At 45.5% G+C, this 20,145-nt stretch overlaps 1 protein-coding gene across 5 annotated transcripts in view; it reads right to left on the bottom strand.

Moving 5' to 3' along the window:
* Window positions 1-20,145, bottom strand: part of FBRSL1 (fibrosin like 1) — a 502,969-nt gene that overhangs the window by 16,615 nt on the left and 466,209 nt on the right. The window contains exons 8-12 of one of the 5 annotated variants that reach the window (XM_053993750.1): window positions 10,324-10,720; window positions 8,490-8,743; window positions 3,950-4,437; window positions 1,775-1,825; window positions 751-846 (exon numbers count right to left, since the gene is read on the bottom strand). In XM_053993750.1, coding sequence (XP_053849725.1) covers window positions 751-846; window positions 1,775-1,825; window positions 3,950-4,437; window positions 8,490-8,743; window positions 10,324-10,720 — 1,286 coding nt within the window. The remainder of the gene's footprint in view (window positions 1-750; window positions 847-1,774; window positions 1,826-3,949; window positions 4,438-8,489; window positions 8,744-10,323; window positions 10,721-20,145) is intronic. The other 4 variants (XM_053993752.1, XM_053993755.1, XM_053993754.1 and 1 more) reach the window with 4 other exon arrangements.

Genomic DNA, 20,145 nt, shown 5'->3' with positions numbered 1-20,145 from the left:
TATGTTTGGGAGGGGAAAAAAAGCAGTGCACACCACAGAATTTGCCAAAAATGGGGGTTATGATGGCAACATTTCCAAATGCCAATCAGTGCTATTTGTAATGACATGTTACAGCTGCAGTGCACCTTTTAAACACATTATCTCAAAGAAGCTTGCAGGCATTAATCAACCCTTATAAAACCCACTGCAAGATAACTTTACAGATGAGGAAGCTGAGGAACAGAAGGTTTAAGCAACTTGCCCAAGGTCAGACAGTGTTGGAGCTGGGAATAAAAATTCAGCTCCTTCAAATTGCTCTACCCACTTCCAGCAGTCTCTCCCTATTGTTCCCACACTTGTGCAGTCAAATTCTTATTGTTTTTTCTGGGAATAAACACAGTTTATCTTTTGCAATCTCAGACCATTAGATTTATAAAATGATTTGGGACTCATTGGTCTGTTACGAGCTGTAAATATTTCAATCAAAATAATGCACTTCACTGTATGCTTCTCCTCCACTTTCAGCAGACCTCCCAAGTGAACCACTACATCCCTTCCAAGGAAGGATCTGCAGTGCCAAGAGAAAATTTCTGCTAAAGTGTTGGCTGCTTTGTGCAGAGGATGCTCACAGTTCTGTGGGGTGATCCTTTCCAACCCTGTGCTGCACTTCTGCTATTCAAATCATGTGCTGCAAAATCACCAGAGACAAGACTCTGAACACAGTTTCTCTCCCGGCAAAAGAACAAAGCCTTCAGAAGAAGAAGTTTGTACCTTCGGTTGAAATGCTCCCTGAAGTGACCCAAAGGGACCTGAATGTGGAAGCATGGGTGGCATTCCAGGCATTGCTGGAGGATAGGTTGGAAAGAACTACAAAAGAAAAAGAGATGCTTATGTCACAGGATGACTTGAACAATAATGGAGGTAGGTGCCAAGCCTGGCACATACAAAAATAGTACTGTGCTGAACAAGTGCCACAGTGAAAATACACAATAAATTTGCTTTCAAAATTTTTAAGAGCAAAGCCAAAACTTGAAAAATGCACTCATCTGATAAATTTTTGAGACAGTGCTGAATGAGTGTGCCTTTAAAATTTGTGGACTAATGCAGGAAGCACAGAGCATAATTTGGGGTTTTTGTTCACTTTCCATTAACTTTGCATTTTTCTGCTGTTGCAAACAAATCGATCCTGTTTTGAAATGTGACCCGCTTTAATTTTTAAAGAAAAGGAACCACAAGATGCTGCACTGCACTCTAATCACAGGCAACATGCACACCACCTTGTAGTTCTGTAGGCTGGGTGAAATTTTGCTTAGGCCTCTCCTGAGCACACACAGCAGTTTTACAAGTCCCAAAACATGTAGTTTTTTGTGCTTTGGAGCAGTGGGGAGCACCAGGAAGAAACCACCAGTCTGACTTACTCCTGTGACCTGAGCAAAACCTTGTGAAAGAGCCATGCACTCCGGGCTGCTGCACTGGGAGAAGCACCAGCTGCAAAGGTACTGCAGTGACCACTGATTGAGCAATTCCTGCGCATTCCCTGCCATCCCAGGCACAGCCATACAGAGCCGCAGCAGCAAAAATGCAGGAGACAGAGAATTTAAAAAAAAAAAAAAAAAAAAAAAAAAAAAAAAAAAAGCCCAAAGAAAACTTGGTACCTTAAAAACATAAAAATCAAGACGGAAAAAAGAGCTTTAGAAATGAATGGATCAAAACACTACTCATCAATTGAAAACAAGCAAAAGAAGAGCAAGCAGAACCATTAGCATAGAAACCAACGAGGAAGGTGAGCACTCACGTTGGAATGTCGAAAGTAAGGGTTGTCTAATTTGGGAGCGTACTTGTCAAACTGGAAAGAAAAGAGAAAAAAAGGAAACAGGTGAGTTTGGTTTTGGCAGTAACAGACACATCAGGATTTCAACACAGACAAATAATCATGGCCCGTGTGTAAGCGTTTAACAGAGCAGAACTGACTGGTCATTCCACACTCGCTCATCGGGGACATGACTGACTTCCCCAGGAGAACAGAGAGGAGCCCCCAGGCCACGCTGGCCACTGCCAAGGCTCACTGCAGAACCCTGTCTCAGGCACTGCATGAACAGGTTCCTGCTCTGGGAGGAGAGCAGTCCTGATACTGCAGCATAGTGAAACACAGGCAAGTTCAGCTCCAGGTCCACATCTGGGATTTGCCCCTGGATCGCTGAACTAGATCACAGACTAGTGGGTAAGAAACATTTTCCATTAGACCCCAACATCTACTGTGGGGCAGCCAATTCCAACTCCCAGTTTCCTGGGTTCCTCTAAGCATCAAAATTCTTTGGGAAAGGGCTGAATTACTTCAGATACACGAATCTCAGCATATTCTCTCTCCCCTGCAAAAGGCAGAGTTCCCCAGAGAAAAGGTGACTGTAAACTTTTTCCATTCCAGCATGGGGTTTTAACACCTCCACGTGTGTAGTCTGTGCCCTGTTTGTCCTGTACCATCTCGGAAGAAAACCCAAAGCACACACACATTGCATTTCTGAACAGTATGTACATTCTGCTGGGGAGGAGGGAATGGGAAGGAAGGCAGGGAAGGGAGCTGTAGGACCCCAGGAAAAGCTGCTTATTTGGCAAGTCAGCTGCTGTTTCACACTCCTCTATGTGCAGGAGAGTAGATTTGTAATTTCATTAATTACAGTTATTACTGGAGCCATGTCCCCTCCAGTGTAAATACTGTAAATTACCAAACACATGCAGCTGTAATTTCAACACTCTTCTCTGGTGTTAGGATTAGCAGACCTGATCTAGTGGAATATAAGAAGATGTGAGTGAAATATAACAAAAGAGCCTTGCAAGTTGTTTTCGGTCTGAGGGCTGACATCAGTGGGCATGGGTGGAGGGAGAGGGAGCTGTTCACAAGCTTGGGTATCACAGTTCTTAAATAACACAGGAGACTTCTGAGAAAAGATTCAGGGTTGTTTTACACAGACCAAGCAAAGAAGGGAAGGTGTTTACACACAAGTACACTGAGCAAACACCTGGGGCTGGATTTTGGGTGGATGATATTGCTTTTAATTGTCTTGCTGCTAAGCAGATTACAACCCAAGAATGTCATTGAGCAGCCAGCAGTGGGAAAGAAAAGTGGGAAACACTATGCTCCTTGAGTCCTTGGTAGTTCTTCCCAAAGGCTGCTTTTGCTAGCCTTAAACAGGGTTGTTTCTGCATTTTGGACACAGTGTGAAACTGAGAGGAGGAAAAAAAGCTCAATCTTGTGCTTTCAATCTCACAAAGTAATTGCCAGAAATGGGGAGAGAGTGCATTTTAAAGTACTGACAAAATCCATTTGTAGCAGACCTCTAACAATTTTGTAACAGCTGCAGCAAAGTCCCATTGTGTTACAAGCAAATTCAATGACCAAATGCTTATTACACGGCCAGGAGGATCTCTCCCAGCAGAACCAGCCACACACAGATTAGTGCTTGTTGATGTAATCAAGTAATAAAATGCCTAAATCAATACAGATCGGGTATTAGGAGGAAGAGGGACAGAACTGGCCTCAGATGAGATGCTGCACTGTGGTGAGAGCTCTGGGTAAGCCAGCACGGTCTGCCCTGCACCCAGCAGTTGTGGAGACAGTGTTTGGGGCTGGAAGCCACCCATCTTGTGGCATCCTGGTTGGTGTCATCTTTTGATATGTAAAGGTAGCTGGCTCTGGGAAAGGGGGAATAGAAATACACAGCAGGACACACAAAAAGGAAAATAAAGGGATTCTGGGCTTGTCTTGTGGGTGCTGTATCTGCTCGTGGGAAGCAGCACGGGGGACCAGGAGGCTTGGTGTGGGGGCTCTGGGTAGAAAGGGGTCCCTTTGGGAGTGCTGGCCTCCAGGTGGGAAGGGCAGGGACAGCACACCTGGCTGAAATGAAGAGGGCTGGGTTTTGTTTGACAAGAGTGGGTTAGGCTTTTTGACCAGAGATGCTCTACTTATCCTCACATTTTGGGCTGGGGTACGCACCATGGGAGGTGCAGAGGGCGGCATGAGCGGCGTCTGGGGCAAGCTGGATGGAAAAGGAGTGAATGTGTGCTGGTGGGTGTGTTGGTGCTGATGCGTGTGTTGGTGCTGGTGAAACTCCGCTCTCAGCAGCGGCACCGGGCCAAGTGAGGCAGCGGCCCGGTCCGAACTCTGAACCAAAAACCGGTTGTTCAGCTCTTGCCTGAGCAGTTCGTGATCTAGAGGAGAGAGAGAGAGAAAAAAAAAAGACACAGAGGCCCGTGGGCCTGTGAGTACCACAAAGACGGAGGAGAAAGAGTCAATATTCACCTGGCATTCCCTGTTTCTGCAGGTCATGCTGTGGTGGTTTTCTACGTGAGGACTCATTGGTGGAGGTAAGAGAGATGCCTGTGACAAAGTACCAATCAGAATCCCCGAATGAGGCTGGCAATACATGATTGGTTGGTTGAATGATATCAACAGGCTGGTATCTAAAGACAAGAGAGAACACCATGAGTCATCACAGCAGAAAACATCACTGGGCTCGCACTCCGCCCGGCCCACCCGCCCCCGCGCCCGCCCGCCTCTGTCCTCCCCGGCACCTGCTGCGGCGAGCTGTGTCTGGGAGCACGCCCCACAGGGCCAGCCTCACCTCTGGGCTCACACCTCAGAGATCCAGCCTCACCTCTGGGCTCACACCTCAGAGATCCAGCCTCACCTCTGGGCTCACACCTCAGAGATCCAGCCTCACCTCTGGGCTCACACCTCAGAGATCCAGCCTCACCTCTGGGCTCACACCTCAGAGATCCAGCCTCACCTCTGGGCTCACACCTCAGGGGTCCAGCCTCACCTCTGGGCTCACACCTCAGGGGTCCAGCCTCACCTCTGGGCTCACACCTCAGGGGTCCAGCCTCACCTCCCAGGCTCACGGGAGCTGCATGTTCCTGCACCAGTGAGGTGCTGGGGAGTGCTCTGGAGGCCAACAGCTCACTTTAAAACAAGCAGTACTGACTTTCATCCTTTGGGTGTGTGACAGTCAGAGGCACACACACACACTGAGAATTGATGTGTGCTAAGCTCTGACATACAGGTACTTCACAGGTAAAATCTTGGTAAGATCTGCAGTGCAATGAGATAACCGTGGGTTTGGGTGGCTGGAAACTGCCTGCTTGGACATCCATCCCTGTGCCATCCCCTGCTTCTCAGCCCCAGGACATGCACGCAGTGACCAGAAACATTTATCCTATAAATCAAGGCCTTCTTTGCAGTAAGTTTTTTGCAGTCCTTTCCTCAATTTGTAACAGGCTGTAATTCTCGTTTTTTTGTCATTGCCTCCAGGCTTTTCTCCTTTGAGAAAATACAGAGGAGGAATCAGTGGGGAGGGGACAAACACTGAAGTTGCCTCAAGCTCTCATCAAGGTTGCAATGACTGCTGAAACAAAATGTTCCACCATATGACGTGGCCTCTTCTCAGCATCTTCCTCTGGAATAACAACTTGCATTGAATGTGAACGTGGTTCAGGGCAGGGAAAGACACCCGTGCTTTAGAAATTATGTCACTGAAGACAGTAAGGACCGATGTCTACTTCTCCAAAATGTCTGCTGATATAACAATTAAATCTATCTGTGGCTTTGCTTTAGAACTTCAAACAGGGATTAGCATCCAACATGTTATATATTTTTTAAGCGAAGAACAGCCTGTGTCCCCAGCTGTGGATGACACAAACCCAGTCTTGAATGATCTACTTGATTCTGAATTTACATGAATCCACTTCTTTCACTGTAACAACCCCTTTAAACTACAGCTCTGAATATAAAGGGGCAAAAGAACACCTGCACTTTAAAGTTTTATTTCATGTTCTGCAGGGATTTCTTTCACTTCAATTTTTTACAGTAACATTAGAAATGTCTAAATCAATCACTTTCTGAAGTGACATGGTTAAGATCTTTAAAAACAGGCACTCTGATGGGGAACTTCAAGGTCTCTACTACCACTTAGAAGCCTACAATTGAAAGTTGCATTTGAAAGCAAATTTTGGGTGCCTAAGTAATTTGCTTTCCAGTAATAAATGTACTGCTAAGAGCAGGTACTGTGTACTGCTACAATCCATATAATAATTAATCCAAAAGCAGAAAGTATATATATTTGTGATACTGAAGCCTAAGGCACTGGAGCAAAAGAGTCTATAATGGGTTCTCCTTGGATTGAGCAAATAATAAAAAAAAAAAAACAAAACTATAGGCTGAAAGCACTTAGGTCCAAAAACTAACCTCTTTAGAGAGTATGAGCATGATTTCATGTGTGTGTGTGTTTATGCTTTTAAATCTGGCATGACTTAAAGAAACTGAATCCTTCTGTTAGCATCAAGATAATCCACTTTTCTGGAGGGAGAGATAAAAGCAAGTTGGCAGTTTTAAGTGCTCTGATATCCAATTTCTTTAAGAGACTGGAAGTCAGACTGATAGATTTGCAGCTGGCTCCAGCCCATAGCCTTCCACCACAACTTTGGCCTCTGTCAGGAAAAGAAAAGGCCTGGAGATGTTTGGAGAAGCTGAGTGGCACTTGGAGGAGTGGCTGCTTCATAGTAAGGATGGAATTGCAAAGGAATAGGCCAGCTCTGTCAGGGGCTCTGAGCAATGTCTGGATCAGAACTAAGTTCTTGTACCTGCCAGTGATGTCAGGTCCAGTCACAGAGTAACACAACCAGGAGCAGGGTGCTGAGCAGCCCTTGGGACCTGCCAACACTGTCCTGTGTGCACACATGAGCTGGGCATGGCACAAAAAGGTCACTCCTGCTCAGTTCAGGAGAGGAGAGACACAGACCACTGTTTCCTCTGTGTATCCCACATCAGGGCAGCCCTTGAGCACACAGCAGAAGCCCAGAAAGGGTTGCTCCTAAGTTACTTGTATTAGCTTTAGGTTTCAAAGGGAAGAAATGCCACCAGAAGCGCATTCTTGTCTCACTCTTCAGGGCTGCTCAGCAATTATTGTTTGCTTTTAAGGAAGTTTTATGTGAATGACAACAGAAGCTCCTGGCTCTGCAGCACTCTGTATTGATTTTATGATGTGCCATTTTGCAGGCATTTCATATAGTGCAGACAAGAGGCATTTCACTGTCTGCAGGGTTAGACACCCAGACCTTTCCCTCCACTAACTTCAGCTTCTCCTACTTAAATTGCAGGAGAAATCCTTTTAGTAGGAGCAAGACTGTTACTGTTTCCTGGCAAGCTGCTGAATGTGAATAGGTCACTTGATCTTGCATCTCCTGAAGTTAATGGTGAAAACACACTTGCTTTCAGTGACTGCAATATCATGCTTTTAGTGAGCGCTCTGCTATTTCCTTTTGCTGTGCTTTCAAAGCCTCCATCACAGTAGTCCTTCGCCTTAAACAGGGGAAGCAATGAATGGGTCTCCCACAGCGCTGCCAACATCTTCCCAGCCATGTGGTTGAAATTCTAGATGGTGCCAGGGCTCGTGACAGCTGCCAGCTTTGGCCTATGTGGTCCTGTCTCTGGCAGGGAACCCACAGCACTATCATCGTTCTCGGAGCTCACTTTGGACCAATTCGTATTTTTCTTTTTTTTTTTCATTTAGAGAAGCAGTAATAAATAATGAGACATTATTTAGCTCCTGGAAGCAAAAAAGGGGGGTGGGAAGACCATCGGATTTTTCCACAGCAAATCTGTCATTTCCTTATTCCTTTAACTGACTTCATAGGAAACAGAGAGTGTGTTTTTTGCAAAATGCTTGTCCTGTTTAATCCCTGCTGAGTTAGTTGTGGATTCAAATGCCAGATCAAAAGGAGGCCCCAGCAAGTGAAAGTTGCTGGGAAGTCTCCAGCTGCCAGGGTCTCTTCCAGGGACAGCTGTAGGCTAATGGATAAGCTATAAACACGGCATTTAGGGCAGAAGTGACAATAGAATGGGGGCCAGGGTGAACAAAGGAAACTTTTTACAAGGATGCAAAGATAGTGAGAGTAGAACAGCAGAGCTTGTCAGCTGAGCTGTCTCTGACTCAGACTGAAAGGCCACGGAGCCATAGGCACAGAGCAGTTGTGCTGCTGCAGGCAGAGGATCCTGCTCTGCCAGCAGGATGTGCTGCTGGTTGAAGGATCAGGCAGGGGATTCAGTGACATTCAAGTGCTCGGTTAGAACAATTGTAGAAACAGTATTTCCTCATCAGTTCTAACAGCAGCAGCTTTCTTTGGAAAGGGGAGAAGAGCAAACTGTGCATCACTTCTCTGTTAATCTAAAAAATATCTGATGGCTGTGGAATGCCACACTGGACAACTCATGCCCTGAAACAGGACTTTTTTTTTTGAAGCATTTGTTCTGAAGACTTCCTATAGGAAGTGATGTGTCTACAATCTCTCATCTGGTAAAGCACGTCAAGGTCTCCTACCTGTTTTGTGAGCACTGTCACAGTTCCAGCACACACTGAGGGGTCTGTGTCAAGGTATTTCACCTGCCCACCAGCCAGCCCATCTCTCAACACCCTCCAGTGCATGCACGGCCGATTAGCCCTGGAGAAGAAGGGACCTACCCGCAGGGTGCCCTGGTATCACGAGGCTGTTGGTGGGTAACGCTGGTGGAGGTGGCAGCGTGGGTGGGGTGGCGAACATGGCCGGATGGTGCTGGTGTTGGGTCTGCGATCTGAGAGAGAAGTGCGAGGTAGCAAGATTAGAGATGGAGAGGGGCAGAGCTGGGCCGGAGGAATGGTGTGGTGGAATCTGGGGAGACAGGGGCAGGTGCTTCGGGAGGCTGATGCTCGTTGCACTGCTAGCACTGCTGCTCCGGCTGCAGAGAGAGAGATGGGAGGGAGGGGAGAGAGACAGACAGACAGACAAAGAGTATGTTACAATACAGGACTGAAATGGTACAAGAAATACACTGCCAGAGACAACACAACTATGGAACATTGATCTCCCCAGGTTATGCTTTTGCTTGTCTTAATGGCAGTGGAGATAGTTAGAGAATCTTAATGAACGTCTCCAGCAGGGCAGAACGGGCCTTGGGCTCTCTGGAGGGACATTCCTCCGGTGCTACAATCCTCAGAGCTATCTGTAAGTACTGATGAGGGCCACAGAGGCAGCTGGATTTTGCACCTTTATGGAGCCTCTGATGACCTTGCAGTGTCCACGTGGATCCTTGTGACCAGAGGACACAGTGACACCAATTCCTTTTTCTGCTGCTCTGGGAGTGCAGAGCTGCACAGCACGAGTGACTGGGACCCCACTGGATCTGCTGCACATGTGCTGTGCAGTTGTAGTCACACAAGCATGCAAATGCACACCATGTTAATAATTTTTCTCATAGTAATTTGTATTTTACATCTTCTTCTATTATTATTACTCCATTGCAAGTGATCTAAGTTTTGTGGGCTGAAACACACTATCACTGCAGTTATTAGTTGTGTAATTCCCACAGTACTGAATATCTGTTGCAAGTTAAACCTTGGAGAGATCTCGAATAGCTTGAAATATTATTCACCATTTATACTATGGTGGCATTTACAAGATAAAACCACAACAGAGCTTAAGTATGCAGAATACTATGAAATACACATTAATGGCAGCTCTCTGTATTCATATTCTGACCTTTGTGCAGTCAAATATTATGCTTTAAATCAGTTTTCTCATCTTGTTTAAACTAGTCTAGCTCTTGCTTGGGAGGCAAGGCATGTTTTCTGTACCAGCAAAAAGACTATACAGGTTCCAGTTGACTGACTAAACTCTTTTCTCTAGAAACATTTTATCCATACCATTTTCACCCACCCTCCTTACTGGATGGAGGCAATTTAAACAGCAGAGCTAAGCCTCCTGCAAGATCTGCACATGTCAGATTGAAGCAGATTTTTCAGCCCACACGGGAGCCCTGGTCTCCAGGGACACAGCATTTTTCAATACAGATCACAGAATATACTGAGCTGGAAGGGACCCACAAGGATCAGAGTCCAACACAGATATCCCTCTTTTGATGCTGGTGAGCCAAAAAAACTGAGAACCATGAGCAGTGGAAGAATTTCTAAATATGGAACAAAGCGCTGCTCAAACTCAAACCACCGTAAATTTCTAAGTCAAGAACTAGCCAGCTCAGACAAGACCATGCAAAATTTTACTTGAAACTGGACTGAAAGGAGCACGTCCCTTTCTCCAGAAGGTGTGCATTCATCCCCTCATTTATCACGTTTCAAATGCACTGATCCACTACAGCTGGAAAAACCAGCCTGGAGTCAGCCCATGAAGTCCAATATCCAAAGCAGGGACCATCTCACCCCAGATGAGTGCTCGCCTTGCCTCCCAGCAATTTCCACCTATTGGAAACAAGCTTTAGCCCTGCAGCAGCCTGAAGATGACGTGAGCATCCCTTCCCCCTACCTGATATTATTGAGTCCGTTGTGGGCCACCTGGTGATGCACTTGGTAGTTGAGAGGCGGAGGGATGTGGCTCGGAGGCTGGCTCCGAAGGTCAGGGATTAACTGGGGCTGCGACTGCGGCCGAGGCTGAGGCTGCGACTGCGGCCGAGGCTGCGGCTGAGGCGTGAGCCTGGGTGGTGCTGGTGCTGAAATCACTGGCTCCTTCTTCAGCAGGGGGCTTGCTCTGGCACTTGACGTGGGCGCTGAGGAAGTCGAAGTCACGACGGCAGCGACTGGCTGGGGGCTGGGGATGGGCAGGGCGAAGGGCACGTCGGTGCTCAGCTCCCGGCTCCGCTCTAGCCCAGACACCTTTGGGACATTGGCTGCTTTCGCTTCTGGCTTGTCATTCAAGGTGGGACCTTATGGAGCAACAAGAAAAAGAACAAAGTGCGTGCTGAAAGGTTTGCCTGTCTTTCTCTGCTTGGTAGAACATATGCCTGGGAAAAAACAAGTCATGTTTCAGCTCGTGGGAGCGCCGTGGGAGCACTGCTGCTACAAGATGGATGTGTGTTTGAGTCTGTCCTTCCGCTGTCCTTGACTGGCCAGTCCACAGTACTTTCAGCATGTGTGCAAGAGACTTAGCTGTCATTAAATGAATGCATACTACAGAGAACACACAGCTTTGTGACTTCTTCAGGGGCCCAAGGTTATGTACAATAGGAGTGTGAACATATCTCAAGTTACTGCTACAGTATTTCCTGCTCAATGTAAGTTTCATGTTCATGAAACACAGGCCTCATCATTAAGACATTTCATTTTCTCAATGCCCTTTCAAGGTAATCCACATCGGATTTAGGCTCAACTCCAGCTCCAATGCACCAGGAGCCAAGCATCAATCCTTAATGATAACCCTACCTGTCTTCTAGGATAGAGAGTACCTGGGATCTCTGTAGCAAAGGATTAGAGAAGCTGTGATGCTGCTGTCCCCTGGCCACACACTTGTGTGGAAGAACAGAACAGAGAACACTGAACTTCTGTCAGCGGGCAACCAAATGTAATTCTGCTCACCCCAAAGAGTGCAAACATCTGTATGCTCAGCATGCTGAGACTATCAGGAATGCTGCAACCTTGCAAAATGCACCTACAGAGAGAATTCTGTGTGGAATTACTCCTTCTGTGGTGCCAAACCCTGCCATTTTTCATAATTAAGCTAAACAAAGCATCCCAAAGAGTTAAAAGGCTGGAAAGGAAAAAGGGAGGAAAGAAGAGATATTTCAGATCAAGCAGTATCCAAAAGGTTGAAGACAACTGAAAGGACCAACATGAAAGCAATTCAACTCCCACTGTAACTCCCTTTTCCCCATAATCTGTGGATCCTTAAGTGCACACATACCCACAGTTACAAGAAAAGCTCTTCATGGGCTACAAGGTTGTCGGTGTGTTTCACACTCACACATCCCACTGTGCACACACAGCGCCTCTGACTTTTAGGAGACACGCTTTTGTTACCCACCAACACGTGCTGGGGGCTGCTGGCATTTCGCTGCCTTGCAGACAGGCAGGAGATGCTACCTACACTCATTAACATGCTCCCAACACCCTCACAAACAAATTCCACCTTTGAAATTCTCCCGTCTCATCAAAGGACCGAGCCAGTTCCTGATGTAGGAGGGTGTGGAAATAACACACAGCACACCCTGTGAGCTAATTCTGGCCATGCAGAAGCTCTGACCAGGGTCTGTGAACCAGCCCATGCGAGGCCAGAGCCCCCAGTGCCACTTCCACAGCCTGAGTGTGCCACCGTGCTGGCATTAGATGGGAGGAGGACAGCATGAATCAGAGCCTGCAGCACACCAGCTCATGTTCTGTACCCAGAATGCCCACGTGGTGATGGCATCTCCTCCCTTGAGATAAAAGGCAGCTTCCCACACTGCTGTTGGCTCTGCCTGCACTCTCACCAATGCACCATTTCCCTCAGCCATCAATCAATCAGCTCATCACTGTAAATGTATAAATTAAGAATGCAAGAAGAGGACGAATGGAAACATATGAACTATATTTATCAGCTGAAAATGTCTTGAGGTCCTGGGGCCTCAAACCCACAAGTAACAGGAACAGAAGCCTTTCCAAACACCAGTGTTTTGGCTGGCAGCAAGTACTATCAACACTGTACCTTCCAGCACCTTATATATCTTTACAGGTTTGACACAATGTCTGGAGATCCTAAATTAATCTCTACAATAAATATAAGCCTTTCATTTCAGTGAATTCCTTTATCAAATATGAATTCATGCATCACAGGTGACCTGGTTGTGAGCTGTAGCTAGACTTGGTTCCAATGCTATTCAGAATTTATTTTTGAAGTAAAATTCTCAATGCTTTTGCGCATCATTATTTTTTATAATATGTTTGCAAATTTTCCTCAATTTTTACTGCTAACTGTTGAAAAATTGTCATTGCCTAGTCAAGCCAGGGCTCCCAACACTGCGGTTTGGATCAAGTGTGTTCACAGCTGTAGATTCCACTATTTTTCAGGAGCTACCCATTAAAAGCAATTTGGTTTCATTCCTGAGCATAGGTTTCCTCAGAGCCCATTAGCTCTTTGCATCCAACAGGCCTCCTCCTACAGAGTTAAACTTCATATTGTGTAATTATAGGCAATGTAGACTAATGGTGTATATTCAAAACACACTGGCACCACAAAAGTTAGTTGAGTAAAAAGTCAATTAGATCCAAAACAAATCAATAAAGTCCCACATTAAAAGCAGCTGTTTGACCAGTTTTATGTGCAACTATTGATTCCCTGTGGTTTCAGCATTAGTTCTCATTTGCAATTTTCTCAAAGCAAAAGCTCAGTCTCCCTTGCTGACTGAATTGACCAGCCAAGCCTGGTTGTGCTAGTTAGTATTAGGGGTACATGACTAATTCCTGCTGCCAACTTCCATCTCTCAGGATGCAGTGCCGCAATGTTTTTGCGTTTCATTCTCGACAGCAATGAAAATATCCACGTGCCAGTTTCCCCCTCGCCAGAAAAGCTACAGGCACGAGTGGGAGTATCTTCTCTCCTTTTGCAGCCATGTTGCACAAAAGCAGAAGCACTGAGAAGGGAAAGATACGATGTGAATTCATGGGCAAGAGGGGAAAAACATCTGAGAGAGCAGTCCCCAAGCCTTCTCAGCCACCACACAAGAAGGGGAGAATGCTGGTATTCGTTGACTTTGTCATTTTTCCTCCTGATGGCTGCAATGCACACATGGAAGTCTCTGAGATCTTTCCTGAAATCCCTCAGAAAGTTAATGCTTTTAATGAGGGATGTTGCCCATTCTGATCAGGATCTCAAACTTTGTAGTTTCTCAGCAGGATACTTGAATATCCCTCCTAAGAGAACTACACTCCTGCATGCCCAAGTTCTGACCAGGCTGACTGCTGCTCATATATGGAAATATCCCAAGGACAGCAACCAAATATTCCCTTTTGTGCAAACTGGATCAGGTTGCACTGAGATCCTTTCAGAAATTTCTGTTCTTGGGCTGCTAATCCAGCCCTCCTGAGCAGATGGACCTAGGGAGCTGAGCACAACTGCCCCAACAAAAACACAGACCCACCCAACCACACCGCAATGTTCTAGAGGCAAAAATGTGTTTATTTTTACCAAGTCCTAGAGTAATTTTCATGCTTAATGATAACAGGCTGAGCCAATTTGCCTAAGACTTGACAGTCAGCTCCAATAATTCAACCTTAATTAAACCTGAACGCATGTCAGTTCAGCTTGTCCCTTCACAGGAAATCTGACATTTGTAATGATTCATGTTCCAGCCATGCTATGGGAAGGCTGGATCACATCTGCCACTCTCCACCGTGCAGAGCACTACCCCTTTTGAGCATGCCAACTTTTGTTTATTTTCTAACCAAACACCTTGGACTTCTTCCATTGAGAGGTTTTCTTAAATGAACAGATAGTGAAACATGTCTTGATCTCACAGGGATGAATGATGACTGAGTGTGAGAGACAGGGAAGAAAAGGCTGAAACTGCTCTAACAAGAAAAAAATCCCAGCAACCTGCGATTAGTAATTCTTGCCTCCCTTATCGACTAATTTGTTCATTTGGAGTGCTGCAAAAGGTTAACCTCCCTATGTACTGGGCTACATCCAATTCCAGCTTCAACTGGTAAAGAAGAAAAGTTAACAATTTTTAAAAGCACAGAGAGCTTTAGCTCCTGCTGTGTAAATCTGCAGAAACCGGAGGTGAAGGTTAAGGGAAACCCCGAAGTCAACAACAGCTTAAATTACTGTGTAAAGTGTGCTTCAGGAGGAGTTAGCCGAGCTGAGAGACCATCAGCCAAGACCCCATCTGAAAGTTCCCTGAATTCTGAATCTGTGACTGGAATAACCGTGCACTGCCCATCCCCAAGGCTGCAGAGGGTGACATGCCTGCCAGTGTGTAACTACACGGCACTGCAGGCTAAGCACAATACAGAAAGTCCCAGACACAAATTAAACCTTTCTGTTACAGGAATTTGCTTTCAAGCTGATTAAGAGTAGCTCAAGTGCAAGGGATTAAACATGTAAAGGCTGCTTTGAGAACTCCAATAAGCAGTTACTGTGTTATACAAACAGTACTTAGGGCAACAGCAGTTCCAGCCCTGCCTCTTGCTCTTTGCAAGCTGCTGGTTGCTGCTGAAAGGGGACTGTCAACACACGTACAATGTGATTGGAAATAATCTAATCTTGCTTGCACGCCTTTCCTTTGTCTCTTGAAAAAAAGAAAAGTGGAGTCATTCAGATGTCTTTCTGCAGCCTCCCTCTGCAGTCTCCCTTGTTGCATTCAAACAGCAAGGGTGATGGGGTGATGTGAGAAAGAAATTCCTCTCCTACATCCATCAATGACATCTTTACCAATGGCAATTTCCCAAGAAACACAACAACCACCATCTGTAGCCCATCTATCCGCCCTGTACATATCCTTGAAAACAGACAGAGGCCAGACTGGCTATGGTGAACCCTGCTCCATATTCCAGCAAGAAATGCTAGAAAAGCAGCACCACAGGAATTACACATGGCAAGAAGCTGAGAACTTCAGAGCGAGTTGATGAGTCCCAGAGAAGAGTTTTGAAACATCAGCAATAAAGAAGAGCAGGACTTTACAGCAGTAGGTCAAAACAAAGAAATAACTAAATAAACATCAGTAAACATTTTGTGTGGTTTTTAATGGAACTTTTAGGCTGCTGCATAATATATTGTGGATATGGAACATATCATAACCAGAAGAGAGAATAAAGCATTTTGCTTTGACAACGATAACACTGATGCTGGTAGAGTGCTTACAAGGGAAAATCAATATTTAAGTGCTAATTCTTTATCCCTAGATGGCTTTTGCTTTTATATAAATGGCTTTTTCATTGCATTTTAGGAGAGTAGCACTACTTAAGACTTTAAGCGATTAGGCTGTTTGCAAAGGTAAGGCAAGCAGAACTACAGCACAGAAGCTCCCCAACAAAGGGAGCACAGAGTTCCTCCACCTATTTTAATGCAAATCAACTCAAGATAAGACATAAAGACGTGGGACTTGCACATAAAACTACTGTCTGGACGGGTCCAAGGTTGTGCCACACGACGATTTTTAACATTACTGAGAAGCAAAGGCCAAGTTTCCATCAAGACAGCAGTGCAACACATTAGGCTGTGTCAAAACAATGTTCTCCTGTGCCATGGGCTCCTCTGAACACCATGGGCTCCTGGTGGATTTTCCACAAAAAATGACAGTGTTTTCTCACAGAGAAAAGCAATCTGAGTGTGAGCACAAGCCCTTGTGCCTGGCTCTGAACCCGTGTGTTGAGGAGCTGCCTTTGTTCCTGGTGCAGCTCCCACAGCCCATTCCCAAGACCAAGAGGGGAGCTCTTCCCAGCCCGGTCTGGATTCGTCCCCTATCACTCAGTTCATTTGTACAGAGCTGTCTGTCAAGTCACATCACCCGCCGCAATCTGAAACACCCTCCCAACAGCTGCCACTATCAATTACTCTCCCAGGCAGCCCTGACTCTCAGGAAGAGAACTGGAGCGAGCACTTGCCAGTTTTAATAAACTGTGTTGCCCAAGTCATTTAACCTGCTAGATTGCTGTATGCTGGGGCTGTAACAAGCCTTCAGCTTTTCAACCTAGAAGAAAGCAACAGTGGCAAAAAGCTGTCAGCTTGGTCCTCAGAATTAACTTCCAAGCGCCCTCCCGAAGCACCCAAGTTTAAAAAGTGAAATATCTTCAAGTCATTTTCATAATGTCACAACACAGAAAGCAGCTCATATTTTTACCACAGAGCCAGGAACTGACCTGCTCCACGATTTCCACGTTAGGGGCACACCTGGGCAGAGAGTTCCTCTCTCCTGCACAGACACATCCTGCGGGCACTCCCCAGAGCCAGCTCTGGCCAGGTATGGGTCACCACCACCCTGGTAAAGCTGATGCAACCCAAGGGCTTCAGGTTACCCTGACCACCTCAAGGGCTTTGCAATTCCCCACTCTCAGTATAATTAAAGTTTCTCCCCCAACCAAAAACTCCAGCATAGCAAATTTACATTTACTTTGATTCTTCCAGAACTGGTAGGAAAAATTTCTTAAAGAAATACCTATTTAAAATTAAAACACTTCCATCCAGACCAGTGCTTTCAGTCTGTGGCTCACATATATACCAAGATGTTTGTGAATGTTAATCAATAAGAAAAGGTCTGCCATCACTAGGATTAATTTGAACATAGGAATCTGCCATCCACCAGAAAGCTTACTGGACTGTAGAAATCAAAAAGAAAATTCAAATGCACTACACTGAGTGTCTTCCTCAGCCAGCTCTGTAGGTAGGAGCCTTTGTTGACAAAGCTTGAAGCACAGAAAGCTTTCACCCCCTCCTGCAGAAACTGAGGAGCAGCAGCAATAAAATCTATGGACTTGATGCCTATTTGCTGCTCTATGGTTCTTTAATGGGATGTTTTATTCCTAGAGATTTGGGAGCTTTCCATGCTCTATCGAGGCATGTTAGCTGTAAGCATGCATGATGACACACCAAAGCTGCAGGAGCTGAATGAAAATGGGTGCCAAACACAAGGATTGGGGCCACAGCATAAAGAAGAAGGATCACCATTCAAATCCCCCCAAAGTAAGTCACACTGCATTTTCCTAGCAATGTTGCTTCTGGCAATATCTCAATGCAAAGCTGGAACTGGATTTGCAGCTAAATCACCTACTGTGGATGCTGGCGTTGTAATGAGATTGAAAGTTTCATACAGGCTTTTTAATCCAGGGCTATAATGCTGGATCAAATGGGTTAAATCTCTTCAGCAATGCTCCTAAGCAGATGCTGAATGCCTACAAACCAGTGACATAGGAGCCACTCTACTTCCCTGGCCAGAAAACACTACTAAAGCTTCTGGTAGTTGTATGCTAGAGGTATGTTTGTCTTGTTCTTTTTTTTTATGTATGATGGCCTTTTGTACACCTAATCTGAGTGACAGACAAGCAACAAGGTAAATAAGTTATTTAGAAAGTCACTCCTCCAATATGAAAGCAAGCAAGCACACATCCTCAACTCCAGCTGTAAGCTTTATAAACCAAGAACTGTTATAAACCAAGGAATCTTTTGATTTTAATTAGGCAAACAAGGGCAAATAATAAACCATCAAATACTACATTACCTGAGAAAATGTACTACTTTTGCTGTTTGAAATCCATATCGATTCCCATCTAGCCTGCGAGTGAGTTATTAATCACTCCAATTAAATCATGAACACAGGTCTTTACACTGAAATTGAACCCCCACCAATAGATCGATAACTCAAACCTCCAAGAGCAATTACTGCTCAGCATAATAGAGCAGCTTGTAACACAGAGCTCCATGCAGACCACAATTCTCTCTGTCATATCCTTCACAGGCAGTGCAAACAAACTGGGAAAAGAAAGATTTTATAACTATTATTTTCAAAATAAACAGACATCTGCTTAGAGTTACCTAATCTCTCACATCACAGAGGCAGATCTGCCAAGGTCACATTGGAGACATGATTACATTTTTTCACAATTTGTTATTCTAGCAAAGCCCCGATAAGATTGAACTATTGAAGTTCACACTCTGGTTTAATTTCAAGAGGTTAAATGCCAAATCCTTTTCTTATTGCTACAAGGAAGGGATCTGCCAGGCTGCATAATACCCTGTGTGGGCTAAGACAACAATTTTGTTTCATCTGCACAGTCTTATGAAGGTTTTGATTCTTTTTTTTAAATGACATCAGAGAGCTCCAAACTCCCAAAGAATGATTTAAAGTAAAATCAGAAAGTGAGACTGTTCCGGAGGAGCGTGAATGACCTTTCGGATCTTCCAGCCTGGAGAAGTTAAGTCAACGTCTGGCTGAGAAAGCACACTTGCTAACCAAAACCAGAAAAAGGCAAGAAACAACATTCTGAAAAACCAGATCATCTCTGCTGGGAACAGATGATTGTCCTAACTAGCCAAGCATATGCAGGGTCACAGAAATCCCCGTCTCTGCCTTGGAAGACAACTGATGCATGTCCTGATGCAAGGAAAGAACTGTCTGTGCTCAAGCTCTTGGCTCTCCATCCTTTCCAGGTGAGACATGTTTTCCTGAACATCCTTGCTTCTGACAGGCTGGCCCCTTCCCACAGCCCTGGAGCCCAATCCATCATCCTTCATTAGGGGAGCTATTGGCAGCCAATTAAGTGGTGATGGATCCACACCACAGAGCTAATCAAGATGAGTTCATACCTTACCCTTCAGCCTAGGGGCACTGGCTCCTACCTACCTGCTTCCCCTTGCTGCTGGCATGGAAAACTGGCACCAGATCAGGCACCACAAGAAAAGCAGCAGGCAGAGGGGAATTGTTACTGCTGGGTTCTCACCATGGCTTCCCACCAGCGGGCAGCTTTTACCAAAGGAAGGCAGGGAGATTATCTATTCCCTACTGCATCAGAGGCAGAAAGAGCCCCCAAAACCAGTTTTCTTCCTTCCTAAAGGGTGGCAAACAGATCTGTTTAGAAACAGTTTCAGAGTGAGATCCATACCTGATGTTATGGCTGGAGCTGTGAGAATGCAAAGTTGTGCTGCAAGGTGACAGTCTCTGCTAAGCAGGAACCGAGAGGAGAGACCAACCATGCACAAATTAGCAAAACCCCATCTTGTTTGTTTGTTATGTCCAGCCCTCACAGCTCAGTAGCTGCTGTCACATTAGTGCTAATATGCTCATAATTTGTGAAAACAACACTTGAGGTCGAGTGCTTGTCAAGTGGGGCCACAGATTTCCAACCAGCAGCTCCCCATACCCTGCATTCTCCCACTGCCCTCCCTCTTCATTCCCAGGCACAAGGAGGCCCCTTCCAGACAGAGCCCTCCCATGGTAGCAGCACATTACTACCCTAAACCAGCATGTTCCCCAGTTACCCAGCTGCCTCCATTTTACTAGAAGCTGTGGAGCAGCACCTCTTGCCATTAACTTGGTTGAAAATGCAGGGTCAAGATGAAGAGAAACTGGAAGAATTTTCCTCCAAGTTCAAAAGCACTAAGGCGTCACTTCTCTTTGCGTGGTCAAAATCCAGCTCCTGAGCTACTGGAATGGCATCTTAAGAAAAACTGAGATATTGAAATGAACAGATTAAATACATTCAACAACATTTCCAGTTGCATCATAGATGATTAAAATATTTAAGGGAGAAGCTGCAAGTTGTTAATCAGGGAACATTTATTTGAATGGTGTGTGCCCTTTGGATTTGGTCCCTATGGCAACCAAAAATTGACTCCAAAAGGATGTGCTGGAAGAAGCATGTCAGGAGCTGCCTCAACATTTTAATT

The sequence above is a fragment of the Vidua macroura genome, chromosome 18 (assembly GCF_024509145.1).
Source record: "Vidua macroura isolate BioBank_ID:100142 chromosome 18, ASM2450914v1, whole genome shotgun sequence".
In the NCBI taxonomy this organism is placed as follows: Eukaryota; Metazoa; Chordata; class Aves; order Passeriformes; family Viduidae; genus Vidua; species Vidua macroura.
This window is presented reverse-complemented; position numbering and strand designations above follow the sequence as displayed.